The sequence below is a fragment of the Artemia franciscana genome, chromosome 12, assembly GCF_032884065.1.
Source record: "Artemia franciscana chromosome 12, ASM3288406v1, whole genome shotgun sequence".
Taxonomy (NCBI): Eukaryota; Metazoa; Arthropoda; class Branchiopoda; order Anostraca; family Artemiidae; genus Artemia; species Artemia franciscana.
In genome coordinates this window covers 25,224,127-25,251,623 of record NC_088874.1, presented here as the reverse complement: position 1 = coordinate 25,251,623, position 27,497 = coordinate 25,224,127, and the positions used below count along the sequence as shown (strand labels likewise).

Genomic DNA, 27,497 nt, shown 5'->3' with positions numbered 1-27,497 from the left:
ATTTACAACTTATTTTTTTCCTTAGTCTGTTTTAAGTTTTTTGTAAATGTGTTAAGAAAACAATTTTGTAAAATTTTCTTAAAAGAGTCTGAAGCCGCTCAAAAATGACATCACAGCAAAATTAACATCATTTTTGATGGGTTTCTTGCTCTTTTTAGAATTTTTTTTTTCAGATTTGTTTTCAAAATAACATTTCACTATTAAAATTAAGAAATATATTTATCACCATTCCTGAATCAGCTACAAATGATGATTTTTTTTTCACTAGCCAGTTTTTGTTAAAAAACATGCTTTTAAACTTTTGGTGACTCAAAATAGAATCTTCCAGGATCAAAATGTAATTTTCCCCAGAAGAAATTATGGAATTATGAAAGGCATAAAAAAAGCCATCAAGTGATATATTCACTTTCATCCTAGCTAAATTATATTGTGAACTGCAAATTTAACGGCCTACATGTTATTAATCAAGACCATCATGATTATAGAAGAGTAAAATCTTTTAAGAACATTCTCCAATTTTTTTTTCTTTCTTTTTTTGGGGGGGGGGGGTGGCGGAGCAACACCCTCCCCTTTGTCCCAAATCCTGGACTGCTAGATGCAAAATGTGCCTTGTAACAGATTTCACTGCTTCTACAATGTCCTACTAGTACTGGAGAAAAAAGGAGGCTGTTTTCCAAAATTTATTCCTGAATAATTTTTGAATTTGAGAGATTTTGAAAAGTATATTTTTGTTATTTTCATTATAAAGCCATAAAAACAGCCCCCCCCCAGATTTTGTAAAGTAAATTTAATCTTCATCTCCTACATTCTACTGAATTCCCACCTTTGACCTAGTGATATTAGCCCTTTCAAGGCTGAATTCTGATAGAGCTAAAAAAAAAAAAAAAAATCCTTTTCAGATTTTAACTTTAAATGAGCTCACAAATATGAGCTCTCATGAGTTTGAAACAAAATATCATTTTCATTCATTCATTCTGGACTTGCAGTCATGACTCCAATTGGCATCATCCACTGTCATAAGCTGCAAAATCCATATACTGATCTAACATGGAAATTTATTTTTGCTGACAATACAAAGAAAAAGAAATACAAAATAGTTATTGGGTATGAAAGATTTTGAAACAGTTTCTGTTCTGCATCAGACACGATGAAACACTTTGAACACTGGATTCAAGTATAAGTGGAGCAGAGCCGGCATCACTTCTTATCAGCCACTGCCTCCAGCCAATGATGGATGCCGTCATAGCGAACACTATCATATGGCTTTGGTTTGGTAAGCCTTGGTCTTTTTGAAGTGGAACAGTCTTGGTCTCTGAGGGGTCTTCCATGAGACCTTGGAGTTGCATCACTTGTAGAGGTAAGGCAGTTGGCAATTTTGCTCTTGAAGTGTAAGAGGCTCTTTTTGTGGGTTCAGCCATGCTGATGACGCCGATAAAGCAACCATGCATTGACAACTGAATTATCCAAGAAATAGTAAAAGAGACGCATGTACAGTTTCTTTCCACGGATGTCTATCCTGTACAGCTCAATGAGCATGTCATTGAGGTCAATACCACCCATAAATTTGTTGTACTCAGCAATGCACAGGGGATGGACAATGTCAATGTACTTCTTCAACTTACTGTCTCAACGTTTGCAGTTGTCTGAAGGTTCAGTGCTGACAAATAATGATGCAATGCAGACGCTCTTGCTGTCGAACCACTTTGTAACCACTATAGTGCTATTGGTCTCAACTCTGTAGTCAAAACTTCCTCTTTGCTTTTTTTTTCAAAATATTGTCAGCTTTGATTACAAAACCTTTCAGTCTGTTTCCCTGATGGTACCAGCTGAATGAATCCTGTGTAAAAGGAGCTTGCAAGTCAGTGGTTCACTTGTGTAATGATTGTCAAAAAAAGAGCTTGAAGCTCTCATGTCTTGGAATCACCTCTGCTAGTCTGAGCACATCCTCTGCTCCCTGACAAAGTTCAGTGACTGGAACTGAACTTCTCCCAGTATAGACCTCAAACTTCTAGTTGTATGATTCGGCTGACCCCTGCTTGACTGAATATCTTGATTCCCCAGTAATGGAGTTTGTCCTTGAGGTATTGCCTTAAGCTCATCCTTCCCTTATAAGGGACTATCTGCTCATCAATACTCTGCCTTTCCAATGCAGGGATTTTCTTTAGATTTGCTTGCAGTCTGTCTGTAACCAGCCAAAGTTTGAAAAGAGAGTCATAGCCGTCTTGACCTTTTGGAACACCAAGATGGTTATCTTTTGCATAAAAAATCTTTGAAGGGTTCTGAACTGATCTATAGACATGACATCTGTAATGAGGAGGAACCTTGTTGCTCTCTCCCAGTATTGAGAAATTATGGGCTGTTTTATTATGCCCATAAGCATATTGATTATCAGGAACCGTCCCATCTCTTTACTAGTGACTTTCAGTTGGACACCCTCCTTCTGCATCACATACAAATTAGACTGAAAACAAGGTCATCATCAAATATATGCCTGCAATATTTAACAGGGGTTAGAATTTCTGGAGGAGGTGGATGAAGAGAAGACTTCTAGGTTGCATCAAGTGGTTCAAAGTTTTGTCTTCTCCATCTAATTCTCTTTAAGATGAAGATTGGAAAGGTGTTGCTGTACCAGAGGTGAATCGGTCATTAATGGCAGAGGCAACCATAGGAGATGGTGGTGGAGATGCACTTTGGTTGACGATATGTATGTGAGTCAACAACAATAAAGGCAAATTATCTTCATTCGCATCGTATTCAAGAGAGTGGTCAACAGTGGGGTTCCACTCAGGGTTGTTATCATCTTCATGGTCAAGGTCCTCATTGTCTTTGAATTCCAGATCAAACAGTTCTCCATCTGGTTTAAAAATATACTGAACAACTTCTTCCTGCAAGAACAAGTGGTGTGCATATTGTGTAGTCTGGCTTCTGAATGATCTTTCCTCCCTCTGTGAAATGATAGCACTAAAAATAAGAATGATAATTATTACAACTACTTTTTTTTATATAAAAATAACGTTATTTTTACCTTCATGGCGAATTGATGTCTTATGGAATCAAGACAAATGAGTGGCCCGACTGATGTATTAAAGATCCCCCGCCTCACATAATCAGTTGTAAATGATATTCCTAATCATTCTTTATCCGCCAAATTTTTTCCTGTAACTCTAACATTCCAATCAAAGAAATACAATTTCTGTTATTTTCCTTACCTTTAGGAGTTCCTTCAATTACAAAACCAAGAACTGATATGACACAGGGTAAAACCCAAAACAAGTTTTTGCATCTAAACAGGTACTTTGTCGAAAGAGCTTGGCGTCTGCTATCTGGTGGTATAATTTTCGATTCAATTTCTTACAACTTCAATTCCTTACAAATGACACTTATGCTGCAGCAAAGATTGTGGTTTCGCATAAGATTATATGCTTTTAAATGGTTAGGATTAATCTTTTGAGTTGAAGACACATTTTTTCACATAATTAAAACTTTATATGCTGTATCAGGATTTAGCAAAGTTATTAGGCCAAGAAAACTTAACTTGTTCCTCGTTTGTGCTGCAGATTGATTCTCTAAATTATATATGGATAGCACAAAGTCTGTTGAAGTTTATCAAAAGTCAGTACCCTTTGGAGGAAGAAAGGGTAGATAAAAATACTTTCCTGGGTGTAGTATTGGCTCTTTAGAAACTCCTGAAAGTTCCGTTTCTCTGATGGCGTTATATCAAAAGTCAGTGCCCTTTGGAGGAAGAAGGAGTAGATGTAAATACTTTTCCAGGGTATAGTTATGGCTTTTTAGAAACTTTCCTGAAAGTTCCATTTCTCTGATGGCGTTATATCAAAAGTCAGTGCCCTTTGGAGGAAGAAGGAGTAGATGTAAATACTTTTCCAGGGTATAGTTATGGTTTTTTAGAAACTTTCCTCAAAGTTCCATTTCTCTGACGGTGTTATAACATTAGTAAGAAGACCCTCGTCTAAAATTTTACTAAACATAACCTAGACATATGCTATCAATTCCCAATTAAGTTTTATTATTGTGTGAAAATTGGACACACAAAAAATACTATTAGATTCTCCATTCAATGCTCTTTCCGAATATAGTAATCACCACTTCTATTATTTCATCCTAGCCCCCGTCTTCTAATATTACCAGATATATAGCTCTGGGCTATGTGCATAAGTTTGCTTAAATTGTGGGTGTTCTATTACCATATCTTTTGTGCTTATTTAACATCATTAGTCAGTCTATGATACCAGTTTTAAGTGAAATGAACAAGCGATTAGCCAACGAAATTGTGATTAGTTGTCAAACTGTGTGATTTAAGTGATAACAAAAAAGAAATTCAAAGATTCATTTCATGTAGGCTAATTTCAAAAAGTTTTCCCGTAAATCCACATCTGCAAAAAAAAGAACTATTTCTCCATAATTTCAAAATTCTCCATTTGTAATTGTTATTCTTCTGAAATTGAATTTGTTTCAGTATAGTACTAGTCTAGTGGGCATAAAAGAAAGAACACATATCAGCCCCAAGAAAGAATGTGAAATAGTCTTATATAGTAATTCTTATTCAATCCTTTGTGATAGATGTGATAAATGTATGTGTATTCAATGCATTGAACATGCCTGAGTCTGAGTATATTAACTTTTGGTCAACTGACCTTCCCCTTTAAGCATTCCCTGGAGTTTTCAACTTATTACCCTAATCCATTCTTGAGATATTCCTTTTTGATAATCTGTATGTGCATGGTGTGTTATGGTTTAGTTCAAATTTCTCCTAAATATTTGTGCAAATTTTCACCTTCATACACTTAGCCTCAATAGTGCTAGTATCATAGTAGCAGTGGTAGTAGTAGGAAAAGTAGAAATAGTAGTAGTAGTAGTGTTGTATTAGCAATAGTAGTAGTAACAACAATAGCAGCACCATTAATAACAGTACTAGTATGTACATGTTGATTTTTGGTGAGTTTAACACCCCTCCCCCCTCATGATGCCCGAGAAATTTCATCTTGATACAGTAGCTGTTCCAGAAATTTTGCTGGTGCTCCCTTTTGACCACTTTTTGACGCCCTTTTTTGTCTTAATGCTATTATCCTTGTAAATAGCTACAATTGATGTGTTAGTTGGAGCAGTTTAGCAGCAGTAGTAGTAGTTGCGGGAAAAGTAGCAGTGGTAGTAGTATTAGTAGTGGCAGGGACATATTACCTTTTGGTTGATTGATCTTTCCCTTCAATCATTCTCTGAAAGTTTCATTTTAATGCCAAAATTCATTCCTGAGGTATGTTCTTTTGACAATTCAATAATAATAATAATATTTATTACCCACAAATATACAAAAGTATAAACAGTGGAGTACAGAGAAAAAATTAATAAACAAAGCAAAAACGAAAGTACATGTAACTCAACAATGGCAAGCACAATAAATCTAATATAACAAAGAAAAATAGTATAATAAAATAGACTAACAGATCAGTAGAACAGACGAAGTAAAGCTGCATTTATAACTAGAAATATTTACAAACACAGTATAGACCGCCGCTCATCTTTCGCATTCATCATTTATTAATAACTCACAAAGATAACCCTATGGAGAAACGAAAAAAACAAACGATATTAATAAAACGACAAAAAAAAAGAAAAAAAAGAAAGAAACTAAATACTTATCCTACATAATACATAAATAACAAGAGAAATAAAACTTAACTAGAAAGATAACTTACAAGAAGAATAAGATTATGGCAGCATCGCCCCATACAGGGAATTATTCTTGCAGAGAGATCGGACATAGCGAGACAGCCGATTTTGGACGGCCAGGTATGGATCAAGAATGCCATATCTTTCACTAATCCAAGAGTTTCTAGTCCAGGGTGGTAGGCCTAACAAGAACTTACAAAAACGGTAAAAGCATGAAAGGATGGTACGTTTATTCCGATCGGTTAATAGAGCCCAAAACGGGGAAAGACCAATAGCATTTGGCTGCACCAGCGCATTGAAAAGTCTTGCTCTGATATGTCTATTATAATTTGTCTTGGTAGATATGAGTAGACCATAAGATTATTTTTATGCACACAGTGCGTTTTGAGTTAGTTCAAATTTTCTCTTAGTGTTCTGTCAAATTTTCACCTTCATACGCTTAGCCTTAACAGTACTAGGATCATAGTAGTATTGGTAGTAGTAAGAGCAATAAAAGCAGTAGTTTCCATATGTTGCCATTTGACAAGTTTAACATCCCACTCTTATGAAGCCAGGAATTTCTTCTTGATACGGGCGTTCCAAAAATATTGCTCATACGCCCTTTTGACAATCTATATGCACATATTATGTTTTAATTTAGTTCAACTTTCCCATCAACGTTTCCTTAGATGTTCATTTCAATATTTTTTCAGTTTTAGATGTTCAGTTTTATTTATAATTTTCTTTTTGGTGATATTCAAGATAAATTCAACCCAAATCAGTTTGGCTTTAGGCCAAATCATAGCACCACGCATTGCTTCATATATATACTTAACACAGTTTTCAAACATCTTGAGTTAAATAGTTCTTACATTGACGCTGTTTTTGCCGATATTAGCAAAGCCTTCGACAACTTGAATCATCACACAGTTATTGATAATGCAGGAAGGGTTTGCGAAAGCACAGGATAGCTGACCCCCACTCCCCCATTGCACTTCTTGGCTAAAGGGCCACGAAACGGAGATCAACACCACTGGTTTGGAACTTAAGGGTCTAGTGCCGTCACACTTACTACTTACTTACTATTGATAATACAAGGGCTGTAGATGCTAGAGATTTTGTTTTACGCATGGTAGGTAGTTTTTTGTCTGACTGTGAACTATGTTTAGTCCTCTCTAACGAGGATTCGTCAGGTTTTCCTTCAATTTCCTGTGGAGCACCCTAAGGGACTAAACTAGGTCCAGTTGCATTTTTAATTGTTTTTAGTAATTTCTTAGCAAGTTTTGACAATTCTTTCAAATTTGCTGATGATTTGACATAATTTAACCTTTGTCAAACCTCTACTACATTGGACGCTCCACTGAGCTCACCCATTAACTTGTTAAAGAATGATCTTGATAATGTTAAACTCAACTTAAGCATACCCAAAAGCAGTTTCATGCTATTCTCCTTTTTAAAAAATATACACCCTATTAATCACCTTTGCATACCAAATTTAAATACAGTTAAACTACTTGGTATGTAGTTGGACAATGACCTCAAATGGAAGCCCCACACTTCCCACTTATTCAGATCTGGTAGTTTTCTCCTTAAGTCTTCATCCCTTCTCAAATGGTTCTCCATATCAATCCAGAGCCCTAAAATGATTTATTGTTCTTATATAAGACCTTGTCTTGAATATGCTTGCCGTGTCTGGCACCCTGGGTTGACTAAAGACCAATGTTCGAAAATTGAAAGTACTTAAAAAAGAGCAATAAGAAGTCTACTGGGGACGTCTTATACTAAATACGACTAAGGTTTGGCTGGGCCTGAACTTACTACGTTGTTTTCACGATGTCACATCCTTGCCACAAACTTTGGTCGCAAATGCCTTATCATCGACGTCCCCCCCTAAAGAAAATCCCTCAATCCTTCCAAATAAAAGACTCAATGCTTTTAGAACTTCACATACCCAATTTTTGTACCATGAGGTATAAAAACTCTTTTGTGCCCTGTTTTCCAATTGAATGAGCTTTCAATGACCATTGCTTCTATACGAAGTGCCTTCGTAAACAAAAAATAATAATACGTTGTGCCCACTTTGCTCTTTACTTAGGCTATTACTGCTATTACTGCTTTACTGCTATTGCGCTGCATATGATTGAAAATGGGATCTAGGTGTCAGGATGACTTCCCTCCGAACTTTCCTTAATCTTCTGTTCTGTATATTGGCGACCCATGTGAGTCCCGTCAGTGTTTAGCAAGTCTAAAGAGCATGGTGGCGTGTAACTAAACTCTTAAATACCAACTTGGATGGCAAAAGATTTACTTAATGCATTTTGATTTTGGACTTCAAAGTTACGATATATGTCTCATATGTATGATCACAAGCTTAGAACATACTTTGCTATTAATTATGGTTAAATTAGAAATATACAACACCTAAATGCTGCAAACCGTGTTTCCATTTAGATACTCGCATTTTAATTTGAGCCACGTACTTGTGAGTTCAAAGCTCTTTAAAAACTACCTTTGGTGAATATCAAACACCAGTTGTGACACTGGAGTAGTAGAATTGAGTACTTTGTTACAAATATGCTGATTACAAAAACATTAAACGGGTATGTCATAACTGCATGGTTTCGCCTGGAGATAAAACATGATTCACTTACTTTGACTTAATGCTCCTGCCCAAATGGTTCCGGCGTCGAGAGTGATGCTACATGGCGCCTTCATTTAGACCGGTTTCTTGCAAGGATGTGGACATCCTCAACTGCTGTGTCCTTCCATCTGGCTGGGAGACGACCTCTTGGGCGTTTCCCGCCATGCAACACGGGATCAAAGTCAAAAATCGTTCGTGTGGGAGTGTCGGAGGGGTATACGAAGGAGATGTCCGTACCAACGTAGTGTTCGCAGGGCGAGTTGGACTGAGAAGGGTGTTTGAGCAGTTAACGTCAGGAGATTCTCGTTGCAACCAAAATTGTGCCAGCGTAGTCCTTCAATGCAGCGAAGATGTTTTGTTTGGGCAATATCTACGGTGCTAAGCACAGACTGAGTGGCGGGCCAGGTTTCGGCTCTGTAAAAAAGCACGGATCCCACTAAAGCATCGTATATGTGCATCTTGGTCCTACTGCTGATAGAAGGTTTCCTCCAGAAGGCAATTAGTCTTCCCACCACTTCTGAGGCTTTGGGGATTTGGTACATTAGATCTTTGAGGATTGATCTGTCATTTGAGAGGATAGAGTCAAGGTATGTAAATTCCTCAACAATCTCAGCTGGGTTGTCATCGACCATTAGCACTAGGCGGGGGGACGCGGTGAGTTATGGGGTTCAACAAACATCACTTTTGTCTTCTGCCAATTAATCGACAGCCCTATCTTTAAGGTTCATCAGCAAGGATCTGTTGGACTTCTGTGAGCTTCGACGGTGAGTCGGAGACATGAGCAAGGTCATCAGCATAGTCAGCGTCTGAAAGTACTCTATCGCCGTACTGCAACCTAAGTTGGAGGTGGTCTACGGCTCAAGTCATAATGTAGTCGATGACACAATTAAAGAGCTCTGGAGCAGCAGCACAGCCCTAACGGACTCCAGTATGGATTTCAAAAGATGGACTGCGTCTGCCACTGACTTGCACGTAGCTCTCAGTCCTTTCTTGGAGCCGCTCGAAAAAGCTGCAGTACTTTGTTGGTAGTCCTGCTGTTTTCAGTATGAGCCAGAGTGATTGCCAGTCGACAGAATCGAAAACAGTCTTGAAATCCATAAAGGCAACATTTGCTTTTTGTTGAAATTCTCGAATCTTGTCTACCAGCCGACGCATTGTGATTATTTGCTCCATGGTAGACCTTCCTGGCATGAAGCCAGCCTGTTGGATTCTTCGTTGGCTTCTGAGGAAAGTGATACAGCGGTCCAAGAGGGCCATAATGAAGAGGTTCCCGGGCACAGAAAGGAGTGTAATGCCACAATAGTTAGAGTAGATTCTGCTACTGCCTTTTCGTTTCCAAAGAGGCAGAATGATGCCTGTTCGCCAGTCTCTTGGAATCCATTCTGTACAAAATACTATGGAGAACAGTACTTGGAAGAACAGGAGAACAGTAGAAGGGTCTTTGCCCCACCATATTCCAGTAGTTCTGCAGGGATACCACATATTCCAGGGGCTCGGTTGTTTTTCATCCGTTTCAGAGGTTTCAGAATTTCTGTAGAAGTGAAAGGATGCTGCACACTCTCACACGGGGCCTTAATGGATAGTTGTGTCTCAAGGGAGACACAACTTGAAGAAGGTCAGGGTCGGGTTGGCTAACAAAATCCAGGTTTAGTAGTGAAGAGAAGTAATCCTTCCAGGCAGACAATTGATTGCTTTCGTCAGTGAGAATATCTCCATCATTAGATGTGATAGGGCCTAGGAAAGATGACTTTCCATCTGTAAGATCCCGAAGGTGTTTGTGTAGAGCGCATTTGTCACCGTTTTGTGGCGGCATCCTCAAGATTGGCAGTCTTTTTCTCGGTGAACAGCCTCTTGTCTCTGTGCAGGAATTTATTTCTTACGCCGTTTAGACGTCTGTATGTACCCATATCCTTCGCTAGGCGTGCTTTGTGACGCTGTTCAGTGACATCTAGAGTTTCCTGCGATATTCAGGACTTTTTTCTGGGCTTCAGACGACCGATAGTACTTTTGGCTGAAAGCAATACGCCGTTTTGAATAGTTGCTAGGCTTCTTCAGATTCTGAAATTTGACCAAGACAATCAAAACGATTTGAGATACAGACTGCATAAACCTGGCGCATGTTGAAGTTTACGAGGTTGTTTAGGTCTAGTTTGGGGGGACGGCGATCACTTTTCTGGCCTTTCAAGTGTAGTCTGGGGTTAGAGATGACAAGCCTTTGGAGGGTGTTTCCCAATTCCGCACTTCTGTATGTTCTTCAGTTAAATATAGAGGATCGCCAGCGTCGGGACACAACTATGTAGTCTAACATCTTTCTTGTTCGTCCGTCATTGATATACTAGGTATATTTATGAACCTCTTTCCTTTGGAAGAGGGTGTTGGTGATCACAAGATCATGCGTGTTGAACTGCTGAAGGAGCCTCAGCCCATTGTCGTTCAAGCAATCGGGTGTTACAGGTCCTAGAACATTGTTCCAAACGCCGTCTGTATCTCTGTCAGTGCCGTTGAAGTCACCAAGAAGGGTTAAAACATCATAAGGTGATAATTTTGCTAGGATGCTAGACAGTTTGGCGAAAAAACGAGCTTTCACCTCATCTGGGGCTAGGTTTGTTGGGGCTTAGCCAACAATGATGGTTCATTTTCCATGTTTGTACTGGATTTGCGCTGTTAGTATCCTGTCTGATATCTGCTCGTAAGAAAGGAGCTACCCTCCTAGATAAGAAAGGATCTTTCCCTCATCTGAGGCTTGGTTTGTTGGGGCGTAGCAGACAATTATGGTTCATTTTCCATGTTTGTGCTGGATTTGCGCTGTTAGTATCCTCTCTGATATCTGCTCGTAAGAAAGGAGCTACCCTCCTGTTCCGAGAGTCTAACACAGGTCCGACTCCATTGGTTTTGGTTTTCTGATCACCTGACCAGATGAGGTGACATCCTTCACAATGTCTTCAGAGTCGTTTCCTATGAGGCGAGCTTAGTTGCACCTGCTACAGCCACGCCAAAACGCCTGAGTTCTAGCGCAAGCATTGACTTCGCACCAGGGAAGTTAAGGGTCAGAACGTTCCAGGTGGCCAGGCAAAGACCACCTTGGTCAATAAGGTTCAAATGATGGTCAAATCTCGGTCCAGGGACATGCTGAGGTCTTGAAGGGTAAAAAGAAAATCAATCATCCGAGGCAAAAACATCACTATTCCTTCTACTTAGGTTTGAGTGGAGGGTCGCAAGCCCAACCGACCCTAGACCTCGGACCTGATTAGCTATGGGAGCCTAATTATTGAGTTTCCCTGTGGTAGGCTCCACCCACCTTGTGAGGTCAAGGCCACCCTTTGTGTGGAGCGTATAGTTAGGGAATTCCCCCCATATCCAGTTGCACGTGGTCTGCATACAAAGGTCCGCTTCATTCTAGACGACTTTCACATCATCACAAGATAAAATATTGCACACACAAAAAAAAAATGCGACTTCGTTTGAAACAGATAAAAAGGAAATTGTGCGTCAAATGGCACAATTCAAGTGAGTTTTTGGGATATGTTTCGCAGCTAGTATTATAATGCCATGTTATGGGATAGCTAAATTTAGTGTGGGAAGTATGTGCTAGACTTCCTTTTAAAACAGATAAAAAGGAAATTGTGTGTCAAATGGCACAATTCAAGCGGGTTTTGGGATATTTTTCGCAGCTAGTATTATAATGCCATGGTATGGGACAGTTAAATGTAGTGTATGATGTATATGCTATTAGAGATTTGCCATTTAAAGCTTAACGACAAAAAAGGATATCAAAAGAAAAAAACTCAAAGCTAAAATACTGTATTAGAGGCAGTCTAGCTCATCACCAAGGTATGAACGGGGCTAACAATCCTGAAAGTAGCTGGAATTGTGTCTGCTTTTGTCTTTTCTGTTTCTTGTAATTCAATAGTTGTATAATATTTTTCTTTCCAGGCGATGGAGTCCATGCATTATGAAACACAATCAAAGCAGGTGCACAAAGGTGTTCCAAAACTTAGTTCTTCGTCTGATTCTTTTGACAATCCTTTCAGCTCCCTGCCGAACTGCATTGATCTCACTAAAGAAGACCCTTTAGATTATAGTTACGTTAGTGATGAGGAATCCCAGATATTGAACCTGTCATTGCTCTGGGCAAGCTCAAAACAATCCAATTCTCCTTTAAATTTAACTGGAAAAAATAGCACCAGGAATCTCAATTTTTTTCCATGTGAAGTGTCAAAATCAAAAGATGAGTTTGAACTTATTGATGGATCTTCATCTTTTAACCCTGTCAAGCCGTTAGCCCAAGTATTTGAAGCTCCCGATTGTCTAGGGATGCATGAACTACAGGATTTAAGGCTGAATGCTAATAATACTCCCTATTACATATATGATATGATCAAACCTGGGGAGCCTGATATTTGGCAATGTGAAGAACCAAAAAATTACAGCTTTGAGATATTGCGAAAAATTGAGACACAACAAGGATCTAAAGAGTTTGATGAAGCGTATAGAAATGTTGTGAAAAAAGAACAGGAGAAGGAAAACAGAGCCAAGCTTGCTAAAACGGAAAAGAAGCAGCTAGAACAGCCAGATTTTTTTAGTTTAGATTATTCTTTCCCATTTGAGCCTCTGGAACTCAAAGTGAAACATTCAAAGGAAGATAAGCCTAATGTCAAAAAGCAATCTTCAAAGACAAGTGAAGTAACTGAGGCTTTTGATCTATCTGCGAATAAATCTGTACATAACAAATCTTTTGATGATCTTTCACTTGTTTTTCCACCTGAATTCTTTTCTTGCGACTTTCTTACCTGTGAACAACCAACTGATATGTCACCTTCGAAAAAGACTGCCTTGGAAAGAGGTGATGGAAGTAAATTTGTCAATATTGATGTTGATGCTAGTCAAATAAGAGGCGGTTCATACCAAAAAGGTTTCAATCGGCCTAGTGTATCTGCATTCATCCCTGAAATGAACATGTACTATTCTGACATCAAGCCTCAACTTAAAAGATCTTCTCAAACATTGACTCATGACTCTGTTTTTAAAACTCAAAATGATTTGTTTGAACAAAAGAACTCTTTTCCAGATGTTATGAATATGACTTACAGTGAAGGAAAATCAGTAAAAGAAAGTAAAACAAATCGCAACAACAGTTTGAGCAACAATTTTGATATCACAAGCACAAATGCAGTTGCTTTACCTCATATGCATTTTAAAGCTTACCATGAGAAAGACAGATGTAATAGTGGCCTTAACCATCAATCTCCAGTTTCTGACTTGCAGTATTCTTTGCAGAACAAGAAAAACTGAATGTGATTTTCACTCTGTTAAAGATAAAATACAAACCGAACAACTAGTTGGAAAAACCTCAATAAATCATAAATATATAGGAACATCAACTATGTTGAATCAGCCAAAATACAAAAAGGAGGTACAAAGACAACCGATCCAAAAACCTGAGTTAAAAATCAAAGAAAATATAGTTTGTCAACCAGAGCGCTCTTTTAAAGATAAATTGACCCCATATTTGTCCAAAGATGGTGAAGGTGGTACTACTGTCATATCCAAACAAGATCGATCAACCCTGAATTCGTTGGAGAAAATAGAAAAGTTTCGTAATGCTCCCGAATCAATGTCAGAAAACAGATATGTTTGGAATCTTGCAGAGATGGGGCAATCATATAACACAGTAATAGAACAACAGGAAGATTTGGCTTTGGTTAAAAGCAAAATAGGATCAAAAAGGCCATATGGTATAGGAAAATCTTGCAGATCTACCAGAATTGATACTCATATACATACAATGCATGGTACTAACGAAAACGGCTATCCCAATTGTAAAAAGACTGACAGAAAACCTATTCGCCAACCTGTCCAAACACCAGATATATTAAGAAAACAAGATAATGCTGAAGATATGAGCTTGATAAAATTAAAACTTTATCCAAATATAGGAAAAACTATGAAATCGAAAGGATTTGGTAAGTTATGCTTCGCAAAAGAAGTGTTGAATGATGAATTTGGTAGCTTAGAAAAAAGAACAGTAAGTGAGAATTTTATTAAAGAGGATATATTAAATGGAGGTAATTCGTGTTTAGAATTTGACAAACAAAACTGGAATGTAAATAATTCAGGAAATCCCATAGAAGAAACCAAACCAGTTACAAGTAGTGAAGTTAGGACAAATATAGACCCTCAATTGATGTTGATAGACAAAGAAATTGCAAGTTTGTTTCCTTCTACTGAACATAATTCTGGAAATAAGTTGAATCGCAGTAATTCCAGCATTTCGAGTACCGGTACTTCGAAATCTGATAATCCAAGTGTTGACTCCTTAATCCGACAATGTCCTACGAAGACCAACAGCTGTGTTCCTCCAAGTAACTCATATATGGACAAATATGCACTTAATCTTGTTAACAATGTTGGAAGCCAAGGAAATGCTGCAATGATGACTGAATACAATCCTGTTTATGGAAAGAAGTCAGATCCTAATTCATCAATTATTGGAAGAAAGGGACAAGGTCAGGAGGAAGGGAATACAGAATTGCGTGAAGAAAGAGAAGTAAAAAGAATCACTAAATGCCGAAATAGTGGGACAATTAATGCAGCTAACAATATTTGTTCTTCTGTGGTGAAGAGTGGTGAATCACACGTTGGTAGCAAGGAAGATATGTCTAAGATCTTAGAAAGGTGGCAGTACCTGTGTCCTTCCTGCATGAGTGGCTTCAATGACTCTGATGACCTTGAAAATCATATGAAAGGTTACTTTTCTCTTTTCTTTTTGTAGAAATTTCATTTTTGTTTTGTTTTGGCAAGAGGCTTTGCCCATTTATGTTTACTAAGAGAATACTCCTGAGTAATGATTTGGTACTTCAACGTTCAATTAATTGCACTCTCAAGATTGCATGAAAAATGTTTTAAAGAGCGAATGGGCAAGCATGCACAAAGTTTTTGAGAGGAAAGTTCAAGGTTTGAAAAAAAAGCTACCACAACTACCTTTCATTGTTTCCAAAAGTTAGAAATGTCCATACAATTTCTATCTTCTGTTTTTCAGGGGGGGGGGGCATTGCCGAAACCTCTATGATCCCCTGTTGGCATCGTTTTGTTTTTCTGGTAAGTCTCCTATAATGTTCTCAAGTATTCGGAAAAAGTAATTTTTCGGCTGAGATCAGAACATATGAAGGAAAAGATGGTAAAACATTTATGTTTTTACAGTATTCATTTTGTTTTCTAGCTTTGAAGATGGCTGATGAGCTTATATTAGGGATGTAAAATTATTCTTCTCATTACTAAAAATCGCCTTTGAAATATGCGCTCTGTGTTAGCTGTCTATTGCTCCGCTGAGAATCACAGCTGAGTTTGAAAAATTTATTTCCTTTCCACAAACTGCCAGAAAACAACGGTTTTCTCATCTACATATCTGAAGTTGTGAATAAAAAAAATCATTTCATATGGACTTCGCTTTTTTGGTGTTATGCTAATTCTTACCACCACTAAATTCTGAAGCCCTTTCCTCCTTTTATTAAAGGTGCCTGTGTCCTTCCTGCATGAGTGGCTTCAATGACTCTGATGACCTTGAAAATCATAGGTTACTTTTCTCTTTTCTTTGTATAGAAATTTCAGTTTTGTTTTGTTTTGGCAAGAGACTTTGCCCATTTATATTCCACAACTGCCAGAAAACAACGGTTTTCACATCTATATATCTGAAGTTCTGAATAAAACAAGGTTCTAAAAAAGTTCAAAGTTCTAAAAAAATCATTTCATTTGGACTTCGCTTTTTTGGTGTTATGCTAATTCTTACCACCACTAAATTCTGAAGCCCCTTCCCCCCTAAATTATATTACTCTTGTTAATCAAGAGTGTACTCTTAGACGAAGTTGTCTCCAAACACTTGTCGAATTGCCCACTTAAACAAAAGAAAACTAATGATTTTCTGCTTCAAGTCAGTACTGCCATTCATTTCACATGCACTCTGTTTCCTCATTAACCTGGTATTTTCTACTAGTAAAGTTCCTTCCGCACTTAGGAAAAGTCGTGTGACACGATTATGTGAAGGAGAAGACAAATCAACTTTGAATAACTGTAGATCAATTTCTATTCTTCTAATATTCTGAAAAATCTATGAAAATAATGTAAGAATTTATATTTAGAAAAGGATAATTGCCTTGTAATCACTATAGCTTTAGGCAAGGTCACTCAAGTGATGGTGCCATTTCCTATCTGGCTATGGAAATAAAAGAATTTTTAGATTAGGCCTTCGACGTCTGATGTTTTTTGTTGACCTTTCTAAAGCTTCCAATGCTGTTAACCACAAAATTTTATTAAACTAATTGGAAGAATTGAATTTTCTTTCGTTTGCAACATCATGGATTCTACCATTTTTGACTAGAGACTCTAGGCTGTTTGCCTTAGATCGGTGATTTCTTATGGATGTAGAATAACTTGGAAAGTCTCCTCATGGATCAATACTAGGGCCATTTCTATTTCTTATTTACGTCTCTTATTTCGGCATTTAATAACTAATTGCAATTTAATTAGCTGTGCTGATGATACAGTCCTTCTTCTTTGTTGCGTTTTTATGGCACTTGGTATTAACCAAGTCAAGGAGGCACACTCGTGCCTCTATAAAGAGGCGAACCACGACAATGTTAAACGATCTTCGGTTCCAGTGGTCGCAGGGGGATGGGGAGGGATGCATTTCGTAGCCCGAGCTCCAACTAAGAAACCCGCCAAATTTTATCCCCCTCCGACTTTTCCTTCATGGGGAAAATCTGGCCGAAAGTTTCGACCACCCAACCCCCCCCCCCCCTTTAACGTTGTCTGATCGGGCTTAAATTCACAAGTTAAGGTCCCCTAGGGCCCAGGAGCTTATCTGCGAAATTTCAGCTCGATCCGAAATTTCAGCTCGATAACTCCTTCCCTGTTTTCCAGAAACCACGCATAGTCACTTAATGTTCATTTTCTTTTTTTGCGCCACGCCTACAGGTCACAGCCGACATCGGATCTGGGTGTACGAAGACTCATTCGACGCGGAATTCTCCGAGTAATTTTCCTGGAAAGTTTCATCGGAAAATCTTAACCCCCCGATTTTCTAGTTTAGAAAAACCCATTTCCCCATATGAGCCCATGTTAATTTTTGAAATTCTTAAAAATTATATTTATACACATGCAGGTATTTCGACTTCAAACATGCCCGGTTAGCTCAGTCGGTAGAGCGTGGGACTTTTAATCCTAAAGTCAAGGGTTCAAGTCCCTTATCGGGCGGTTTTTTTTTGACAAAATATGAAAAAAACTTCGTTTTCTTAAAGAGTTAAAGAGGCTGCGTCCCAAAGTCGAACCTTAAAACGTACAGGAATTAGGAGAGGCAGTCCTAATTCCTGTACGAGGAGTACAGGAATTATTAAATTACATCCACCATGGATTGTAGAAAAACGTACAGAAATAATATGAAAAAAACTTCGTTTTCTTAAAGAGTTAAAGAGGCTGCGTCCCAAAGTCGAACCTTAAAACGTACAGGAATTAGGATAGGCAGTTGGGGGGCTGCAGTCCCCAAACCCCCCGCTTTTAAAGACTCTTTTGTACAGGCTTTTTGTTTTGTTAATTAAATGAGGGCCTTTCCGAAGCCAAGAGCGGGGGGTTAGGGGGGCGGCAGCCCCCCACAACAAATAACCTGTACAAAAGAGTCTTTAAAAGCGGGGGGTTTGGGGGCGGCAGCCCCTCAACTGCCTCTCCTAATTCCTGTACGTTTTAAGGTTCGACTTTGGGACGCAGCCTCTTTAACTCTCTAAGAAAACGAAGTTTTTTTCATATTATGACATATAGCAATCGCAAATTATGTTGGTCGGTCGGTCCCGGTTTTGCTAGTTTAGGCACTTCCAGATAAGCTAGGACGATGAAATCTGGCAGGCGTATCAGGGACCAGACCAAATTAAATTAGAAATGATCGTTTCCCTGATTCGACAATCTGGGGAGGAGTGGGGGGACGGTTAATGTGGGAATAATTGGAAAAAATCAGGTATTTTTAACTTGCGAACGGTTGATCGGATCTTAATGAAATTTGGTATTTAGAAAGATAATGTGTTTCAGAGCTTTTATTTTGAATCCCGACCGGATCCGGTGATATTGGGGGGAGTTAGAGGGGGAACCTCTTAGAGTGGAGGGATCGGGATGAAACTTGGTGGAAAAACTAAGCACAAGTCCTAGATACGTGATTGACATAACTGGAACGGATCTGCTCTCTTTGGGGGAGTTGGGGGGAGGGTTAGTTCTGAAACATTAGAAAAAAATGAGGTATTTTCAACTTACGAAGGAGTGATCGGACCTTAATGAAATTTCATATCTAGAAGGATCTCGTAACTCAGATCTCACATTTTAAATCCCGACCGGACCCAGTGTCAGTGGGGTGGGTTGGGGGGTAGGTAATTCGGAAAATTAGAAAAACGAGGTATTTGTAACTTACCAACGGGTAATCAGATCTTAATGAAATTTGATATTTAGAAGGATCTTGTGCTTCAGAGCTCTCATTTAAATTCCAACCAGATTTGGTGACATTGGGGGAGTTGGAGCGGAAAACCGGAAATCTTGGAAAACGTGAAAATTGATCTTTATCTTACGAATGGGTGATCGGATCTTAATGAAGCTTGATATATAGAAATATTTAATGTCCCAGATGCACGATTTTCAATTCGAATCGGATCCGAAGACGTATTTTTAACTTACGAGTGGGTGATCGGATCTTAATGAATTTTGATATTAGAAGGACCTTGTGTCTCAGAGCTCTTATTTTAAATCCTGACCAGCATTAAGCCGCTGATTTTCCTTTTAAATCAATCTATTGATTCTTAGAATTTTGCTAGAGCTCATGCCATGTGAGCGCTTGGCTCTTCTGACTTCGTCAAAATTGCCATATGAGCTCTTAGCTCTTGTTTATAGACGACTTTACAGTCTGATGGAGAGTGCTGCTTCCAGGGTCGACCTCTATCTGAAACGTAGACATCTTTATTGCAATATTTCTAAAATAAAGTATACGAGTTTCTCAGATTTGAATTATGGCACTTGGTATTTACCAAGTGACATATTAGTCAGAGCGCCAGATTCTGTATCTCGCTTATTTCGATTAGTACCCATGCCGGAAGGTACAAAAATGTTAAGGGTGGATCCCATGGTAGTCGACCATGCTGAAAACGAATATCGTAGGGCGCATGTTCGCGGTTGGGGCTTTTCTGAGATATAGGCCAAAAACACCAAATTTGGCCTATAATGGGGTTCAATGATTCTAATTTTTTTTTCTACAGATAAGATTGGTCAAATCCAGCGTACTCTTACATCAATAGAAAAGAAAGACTTGGGGTTCTACACGAATATGATTTTTGTTTGTAAAAAAAAAAAAAAAAAAAAAAAAAAAAAAAAAAAAAAAATATAGTACATGTTTTACTGCAGTTTAAAAAAAAGTCAGATTTTTGTCAACAAATTTCTAACAGAAAAGCTAAAAACTCGAAATTTTTTTAAGATAAAGTGTTTTTTTTATATTAAAAAAGAAAGCCCGTTTAATTCCGAACACATTGAGCTAAGAAAAAAAGTTTAAATTATTATATCTGGGGGGTCTGGAACTTTTTTAGCGAGTGTACCCGATAATATGAATTTTGTTTAGTAACCTGCTACCTAGCGGTATGTTGATTGATAAGCTAAGCAGAAGAAATTGATAAGCAGAAGATCAAAAAGACAAGTGAGTTAGGTAGGCCAAGATAAAAAAAAAAGTTACTTCAGGTTGATTCAACATGTGATTCTGAGGCAAATACTGATTTGCTGATGGATGATAATGAAGAATATGACACAAATTTGGAAGATCAAAAAAAAACAATTTTTAAAGAAATAAAGCTTTTAAAAGCACTTTTGGTGTTGTAAAGTTGGCTGGAAAAATGAGCGTAATTTTTTTTTTTTTGCAGAAGTAAGAGACTTAATGAAAGTAATTTACAAAATTAAATATCACAAGAAACTAGGTGATACTGACCAATTAAATTTATAAGGACTGATGAAAAGGCAGGTTACATTGATCAATCAGATTTAGTATTGGAACTTCCAGTTCTAGTGAAAATGCTTGTCAAATGGAACATCTGTGATTTGAAATTGATTTGCCAATATTAAATCTAATATCTTGCTTTTCCTTCATGAAGCACCGAACAACCATGCAACAGTCGAAAAATCTCTGCGAACGTTCACGGCGATAAGTAAAGCTGTCGGATGTGACGATACGGTGGTCACGCAAGATCTCTTCATTTATCAGCTAGCACAGGGAGTGAAAAGTAAATACCCGGATAACTTCGAAAACGTAATCCTACGGATGGGAGGCTTCCACCTCCTGCTCAACTAACTAAAGGCAGTTGGTAAGATAATGGACAGCTCCGGACTCAAAGAGATTATAGTGTAGGCAAAGCTGCTGCTACCTGGTACATGCGAAAAGGTATTTCAAGGGAACGGCTACTACCAACATATCAATGCCTACTGCATGCTGTACGAGGTCTTGCTAGCCCTCTACTGGGAGTCATTGCAAGAGTATTACTCCGAAGCACAAGAAGACTTATCCCGTCTGGACCAGCTGAGTAGTGCCATTGAGCTATTCAGGATTTCATTGGCAAACGGTGCTAACGCGCGAATTGCACTTCAGATGGCAAACGACACCTTAATGACTTTGGATCCCATAATGAATGCCTTCAAAACCCTTCGAAATGCGTCACCCACGTTTGCTTTCTGGCGGTAGTTCTTGGAAATACTTGAAATAGCGATGCAATTCAATCATGCTGAACGAGACTGTGACTGGGAGTCTAATTTGACAGCAACTTCTCGGATGTTGCCATACTTGGTGGTGGCTGACCATCCTCAGTATACAAGATGTCTCATACAGTACCTATATGACATGCGAAGTTTACCACAAACCTTTCCTGATGTACACAGAAGGCTCATGAAAGGATATTTCGCAGTGAAGAGAACGCACACCAGGTTTACGGCCACCTGTTCCGATCAGATACTGGAATGTACAGTGAACAAGGATGCAAAGACGACGACCGGAATATTAGGAGAACAAATGGATGAGAGACAGACTGAAGCTTGGATTCTTACCTTACTGATTTCCGCTGCCATCAGCAATGGTTTCCTGCAAGTAGTCAACGTATCCACAGAGACATTGAAATATCACGAAGACAATCAGTCGACGACGACGCGATTACAACTTTCACGAGATAGAGTTCGAGACATGTGCAATCCGTTTTCACTACATGAGGCAATCCGTTCAGCAGAGTGGACTTCGACCTAGTTGATATTGTGATGTCAGAAGTTGTGGACGATGAGAAGATTGTTTCTGATATTACTTGCGTAGCCACAAAAGGAAAAGAGGTGGTTGAGAACTTTCTGTGCAACAGGAAAGAAGATGTGAAAAAGGTTGTACTCCGAACTTTCCCTTCAGAGAGAAAAACTCAGAAAGTGAATGGTGTCCCTAAAACCGATCTCCTGAGCTCTGAAGTAACAGCTTTGAAGAGAATCATTACTGCTCAGTTGAGCTACGGCGAAGAAAAGGAGAAAGCCGTTGCAAAGATCCACGCAAAAGACATTCTTCTTTTCCCTCCATCCGTTTTTGAACATCTTCTGCAACAAACAACCAAGACATCCTCTGGCTGAAAAATGAGGGCGGGGAACAAAGCTGTGCTGTTGAACTGGCTAAGAAAAAAAGGAGGACTTTCAGCTTGGCCGGCCACTTTGAAATCCAAAGAAACAACATCAGCTACAGTACACACCATTGACCTAATGTCCAAGATAAGGTCATATCGGCCTGCCAGGTTTGAAACAGTCAAATCCTTCGCGGAAAGATTGCTTCTATTTATTTATTTATTTATTAATAGTTTTCAAGCTAGTCGCAAAGCAAGCTTGTCGCATAATTCAGCAATGTCTATCATTGCTGAATTATCTTCCAGTGGGTATTCCTGAAGTCCACATTGTCGCACATCGGTACAACGGGCTGTTTGGGAAGCTCACGGACACCGGAGAATTGATCTCCTTGAAATCAGCATGCAGACTCCAACGAGGGAAAGGGGAAATCTCTTAGCACTCTGTGCTAAGAGATTTCCGCTCTTAGCACAATTGAAGAATGGGATGCCGTACTTGCAAGCTCAGCGTCTAAAAGCCGGTTCCTCGAAATTTTGTATGAAACCTGGGAGCAGATGAGTGATCAGCTTCCGAACGCACTCAACCTTTTTCTCTCAGGTGGGTTCAAGGAGAGATTCAAAGTGTCTCTGGTCAAGCGTGGCTGCTGTCTAACTTTACCAGAACACTGTTACTATGAGGAATGCTTGTCCTCCAGCCACGAAGAGGCTGACCAACGCCTTATGACACATGTCAAGTACGCTAGCCGTTACGCTTGTAGTATCGTAGCATCGTTGTGCATGCCAACGACACAGACGTGGCAGTAGCCTGTGTTCATTTTTTTGAAGAGCTTCAAGCTGAAGTACTGAGCGAACTTTTCTTGAAGTTCCCGACTTACATTATCCCAGTACACGAGCCAGCGGATGGAGTCCACTTGTCCAAAGAGAAGACCAGATCATGTTACCGTTCGTGCACTGTCGGCCAGGTTGTGACACAACGAACTTTTTCTTCGGCGTCGGGAAAGCTTCTTTCTTAAACACCGCGGTGTCTCCAACTTTTGCCTCAAAAATGGTGTCTGTGATAGAGCAGATCAAGGATGCAGAAGGGAAGCTTTCAGTCGATGCGTTTAGAGAATTTTACGACCTATCAAAATTCCTGGTCATTGTAAACAATACGGTAAACAGGCCGGATTCAATTCACTGGCCAGTGTAAGGGCTTACTTTCGGTGCCAGAAACAATATGTGAAAAGACTTCCACCTTCTGACGACACCTTCGAGCCATGCATACGAAGAGCCATATATACTACATGGATAATCTTGTCGTCAGTACAGGCTCGGCCGAGCATTCCAGATACACTTCTCCTTGGATGGAAGATGGCTGAAGGGGGAGTAGATGCGGTCGTCTCAAACTGTAAAGAAGCATCAAGCCTGGAATCTTACTGCAGATGCAAAAGTGGAAGATGCAGGAAAGACTGTAGCTGCTCAAAAATGAAAGGATGCTGCAGCTTATGCTCCTGCCGCGGAACGAGGAGGGCATGCAGGGAGTCTGACCTTGCCCCATCTAAATTCTCGGAACAAGAAAACGACGAGTATTTGTGAAAATTTTATTTGATAACTTTTACTTTTAATTACAACAGGTCCCTAATCAGTTACTGTTACGCAATTTTACGGGCAGACCGAGTAAGAAAACTCCAATGCACTGACTGAATCCATCTGTGAAGCAGAATTCTTTTATGTAGTAAATAGCTCAGTCGTATTACTGGTAAATCAGGTCCCAAAAAGGTAATTGCAGATGCCTTAGTACACCAGAAAACATATTCGTCCATTCTATAAAAAAAAACAAAACAAAAAAAAAAACACTTTTTTTAGTCAACATTTTTTTAAACCTATTTTTATTTTTAAGTACAAGTTAAATTTTTAAACAGTTAGGAAGTTTGAAGTATTCCTACCCTTTGAAGAAAAAAAAATATTATGTCCCTTTTCACGATACGGCTAGTGGTCATTTCAGTGACACTACAAAAAAAAATCGCAGACCTTTTAAAAATAAAAATAGTTTATATGTTTTTGTCTCAAATTGTACGGAATTCAATGGGCTTTCTTTTCGAATATGAAAAAAAAATTTTTACCTTGAAGAAATTTCGAGTTTTTAGCCTTTCTTTGAGATATTTGTTGAATTTTACAGCACTTATTTTGAAACTGCAGTAAATAGAGAAAAAAAATAGTGTCTTTTTTTTCAATTTAAAAATCATATTCTTGTAGATCTAGATCTCTTCTTTTGATTGATATAACATTACGCCAGATTCCTCAACCCAATAAGTCGCAAAAAATCCTGAATCGTCATACTTAGTTATAGGCTAAATTTGGCGTTTTTGGCCGATATCTCCGAAACGCCTCAACGGCGAACATGTGCCCTACGATATTCGTTTTCAGCATGGTCGACTACCCTAGGATCCGTCCTCAGCATTTTTGTACCTTCCGGCATGGGTGGGTGCACGATACAGAATCTGGCGCTCTGACTATATAGCAATCGCAAATTCTTTCGGTCTGTCCCGGTTTTGCTAGTTTAGGCACTTCCAGATAAGCTAGGACGATGAAATTTGGTAGGCGTATCAGGGAGCAGACCAGATTAAATTAGAAGTAGTTTTTCCCCGATTTGACCATCCGGGGGGAGTTGGGGGACGGTTAATTCGGAAAGATTAGAAAAAATGAGGTATTTTTACCTTACGAACAGGTGATCGGATCTTAATGAAATTTGACATTTAGAAGGATATCGTGTCTCAGAGCTCTTTTTTTAAATCAGGACCGGATCGGGCGACATTGGGGGGAGTTGGAGGGGGAAACCTAAAATCTTGGAAAACGCTTAGAGTGGAGGGGTCGGGATGAAACTTGGTGGAAAAATTAAGCACAAGATATCTTAGATACGCGATTGATATAACTAGGACGGATTCGCTCTCTTTTGGGGAGTTGGGGGAAGGTTAATTAAAAAAAATGAGGTATTTTTAACTTACGAAGGAGTGATCGAATTTTAATGAAATTTCATATTTAGAAGAACCTCGTAACTCAGATGTCTTATTTGACACCCCGACCGGATCCAGTGTTGTCGGGGGGACCGGAAATCTTGAAAAACACTTAGAGTGGAGCGATCAGGATGAAACTTGGTGGGAAGAATAAGCACAAGTCCAAGGTATGTGACTGACATAACTGGATCGGATCCGCTCCCGTTGGGGGAGTTGGGGGGGGTGATTCGGAAAAATTAGAAAAATGAGGCATTTGTAATTTACGGCCGGGTGATCAGATCTTAATGAAATTTGACTGAAATTTGAGAAGGATATCGTGTCTCAGAGCTCTTATTTCAAATCCTGGCAAGATCTGTTGACATTGGGGGAATTGGAGGGGAAAATTTTGGGAAACGCATGGAGTGGAGGAATCGGGATGAAGCTTGGTGGATAGAATAAGCAAATGTCCTTGATACGTGATTGACGTGATACGCGACATTGGGGGGAGTTGGAGGGGGAAACCTAAAATCTTGGAAAACGCTTAGAGTGGAGGGATCGGGATGAAACTTGGTGGGACAATTAAGAACACGATATCCTAGATACGTGATTGACATAACTGGGACGGATCCCCTCTCTTTGGGGGAGTTGGGGGAGGGTTAATTCTGAAAAATTAGAAAAAATGAGATATTTTTAACTTACGAAGGAGTGATCGAATCTTAATGAAATTTCATATTTAGAAGAACCTCGTAACACAGATGTCTTAATTTAGATCCCGACTGGATCTATTGCTATTGGGGGGAGTTGGGGAGACCAGAAATCTTGAAAAACATTTAGAGTTGAGTGATGAGGATGAAACTTGGTGGGAAGAATAAGCACAAGTCCAAGATATGTGACTAAAATAACTGGACCAGATCTGCTCCCTTTGGGGGAGTTGGGGGGGTAATTCGGAAAAATTAGAAAAATGAGGTATTTGTAATTTACGACTGGGTGATCAGACCTTAATGAAATTTGAGGATCTTGTGCTTCAGGGCTCTTATTTTAAATCCCCACCAGATCCGGTGAGATTGGGGGGAGTTGGAGGGAGAAACCGGAAATCTTGGAAAACGTGAAAATTGAGGTATCTTTATCTTACGAGTGGGTGATCATATCTTAATGAAACTTGATATATAGAAAGATCTTATGTCTCAGATGTACCATTTTCAATTTGAATTGGTTCCGGGGACTTAGGGGGTTGGAGGGGGGAAACAGAAATCTTGGAAACCGGAAATCTTGGAAAACGCTTATAGTGGAGAAATCGGAATGATACTTGATGGGAAGAATTAGCACAAGTTTTAGATACGTGATTAACATAATTGGAACGGATCTAATCTCTTTGGGGGAGTTGGGGGGAGGGGATTTCCAGTGCTTTGGCGAGTTCGGTGCTTCTGGACGTGCTTGGACAATGAAAATTGCTAGGCGTGTCCTGCACAGTGACCTGCACAAATTGACTTGATAACAGTCGTTTCTCCGATTTGACCATCTGGGGGGTTGAAGGGAGAGGGAAAATTGAAAAAAAATGCAGTTTTTTAACTTATGAATGGGTGATCGGATCTTAATGAAATTTGATATTGAGAAGGACCTCGTGTCTCAGAGCTCTTATTTTAAATCCCGACCGTATCCGGTGAAATTAGAGGAGTTTGAGGGGGGGGAACGGGAAATCTTGGAAAACAATTAGTGGAGAGATTGGGATGAAACCTAATGGAAAGAATAAGCACGTCCTAGATACGTGATTGACATAACCTGACTGAATCCACTCTCTTCGGGGGAATTGGGGGGAGGGGTGTTTTATCGGAAAAGTTGAGGCATTTTAACTTAAGAACGGGTGACCGGATCTTAATGAAATTGGATATTTAGAAGCAACTCATGTATCAGAGCTCTTATTTTAAATCCCGACCAGATCTGGTGACATTAAGGGGAGTTGGAGGGGGAAACTGGAAATCTTGAAAAATGCTTAGAGTGGAGAGATTGGGATGAAACTTGGTGGGTAGAATAAGTAAATGTCGTAGATACGTGATTGACGTAAATCCCGACCGGCATTATGCCTCTGATTTTCCTTTTAAATCAATCTATTGATTCTTAGAATTTTGCTAAAGCTCATACCTCATGAGCTCTTGGCTCTTCCGACCTCGTCACAAGTGCCGTATGAGCTCTTAGCTCTTGTTTTTCACGGGAAATACTTTAAAGCTTAATGATATCGAAATTGAAACAGATACAGTTTCAATGCCTCGGCATGATTTTAGATGAGTCCGTGTCTTGAAAGTAGCATTCAAAGGCTTTATCAATCTAAATTTGAGAGGCGTAGGTCTTCCTTTCGGTATTAAAAATAAACAGACAACGTGAATGTATAAAGATCATTTATTTTTCTTTCTTTGACAATTACATTAATTAATTGTAATTGATAATCACAATTGCAGTAATGAAACATTAATTAATTATATCATTTCTGGGCAAGTTTATTCAGCTGTAATGTACATTCAGGAAAAAATGAACACACAAATCAAAATAGAGCAGTTAAAAGGAATCTTATGAAAGAGGAACGTT

General features: G+C 39.0%; 2 protein-coding genes across 8 annotated transcripts in view; one reads left to right on the top strand and one right to left on the bottom strand.

The window, feature by feature from the left end:
• The window catches only part of LOC136033912 (group 3 secretory phospholipase A2-like), a 91,941-nt gene that overhangs the window by 7,821 nt on the left and 56,623 nt on the right, over positions 1-27,497 (top strand). For 3 of the 7 annotated variants that reach the window (XM_065714922.1, XM_065714925.1, XM_065714924.1), the window contains exon 2: positions 12,239-13,748. In XM_065714922.1, coding sequence (XP_065570994.1) covers positions 12,242-13,597 — 1,356 coding nt within the window. In that variant the 5' untranslated portion in view covers positions 12,239-12,241 and the 3' untranslated portion in view covers positions 13,598-13,748. Of the gene's footprint in view, positions 1-561; positions 5,806-12,238; positions 15,052-27,497 lie in introns of those variants that run through there. The other 4 variants (XR_010619059.1, XM_065714920.1, XM_065714923.1 and 1 more) reach the window with 3 other exon arrangements.
• Positions 9,221-9,787, bottom strand: LOC136033482 (uncharacterized). The gene has a single exon (XM_065714229.1). The coding sequence runs from the start codon at positions 9,785-9,787 to the stop codon at positions 9,221-9,223; it is 567 nt and encodes a 188-aa protein (XP_065570301.1).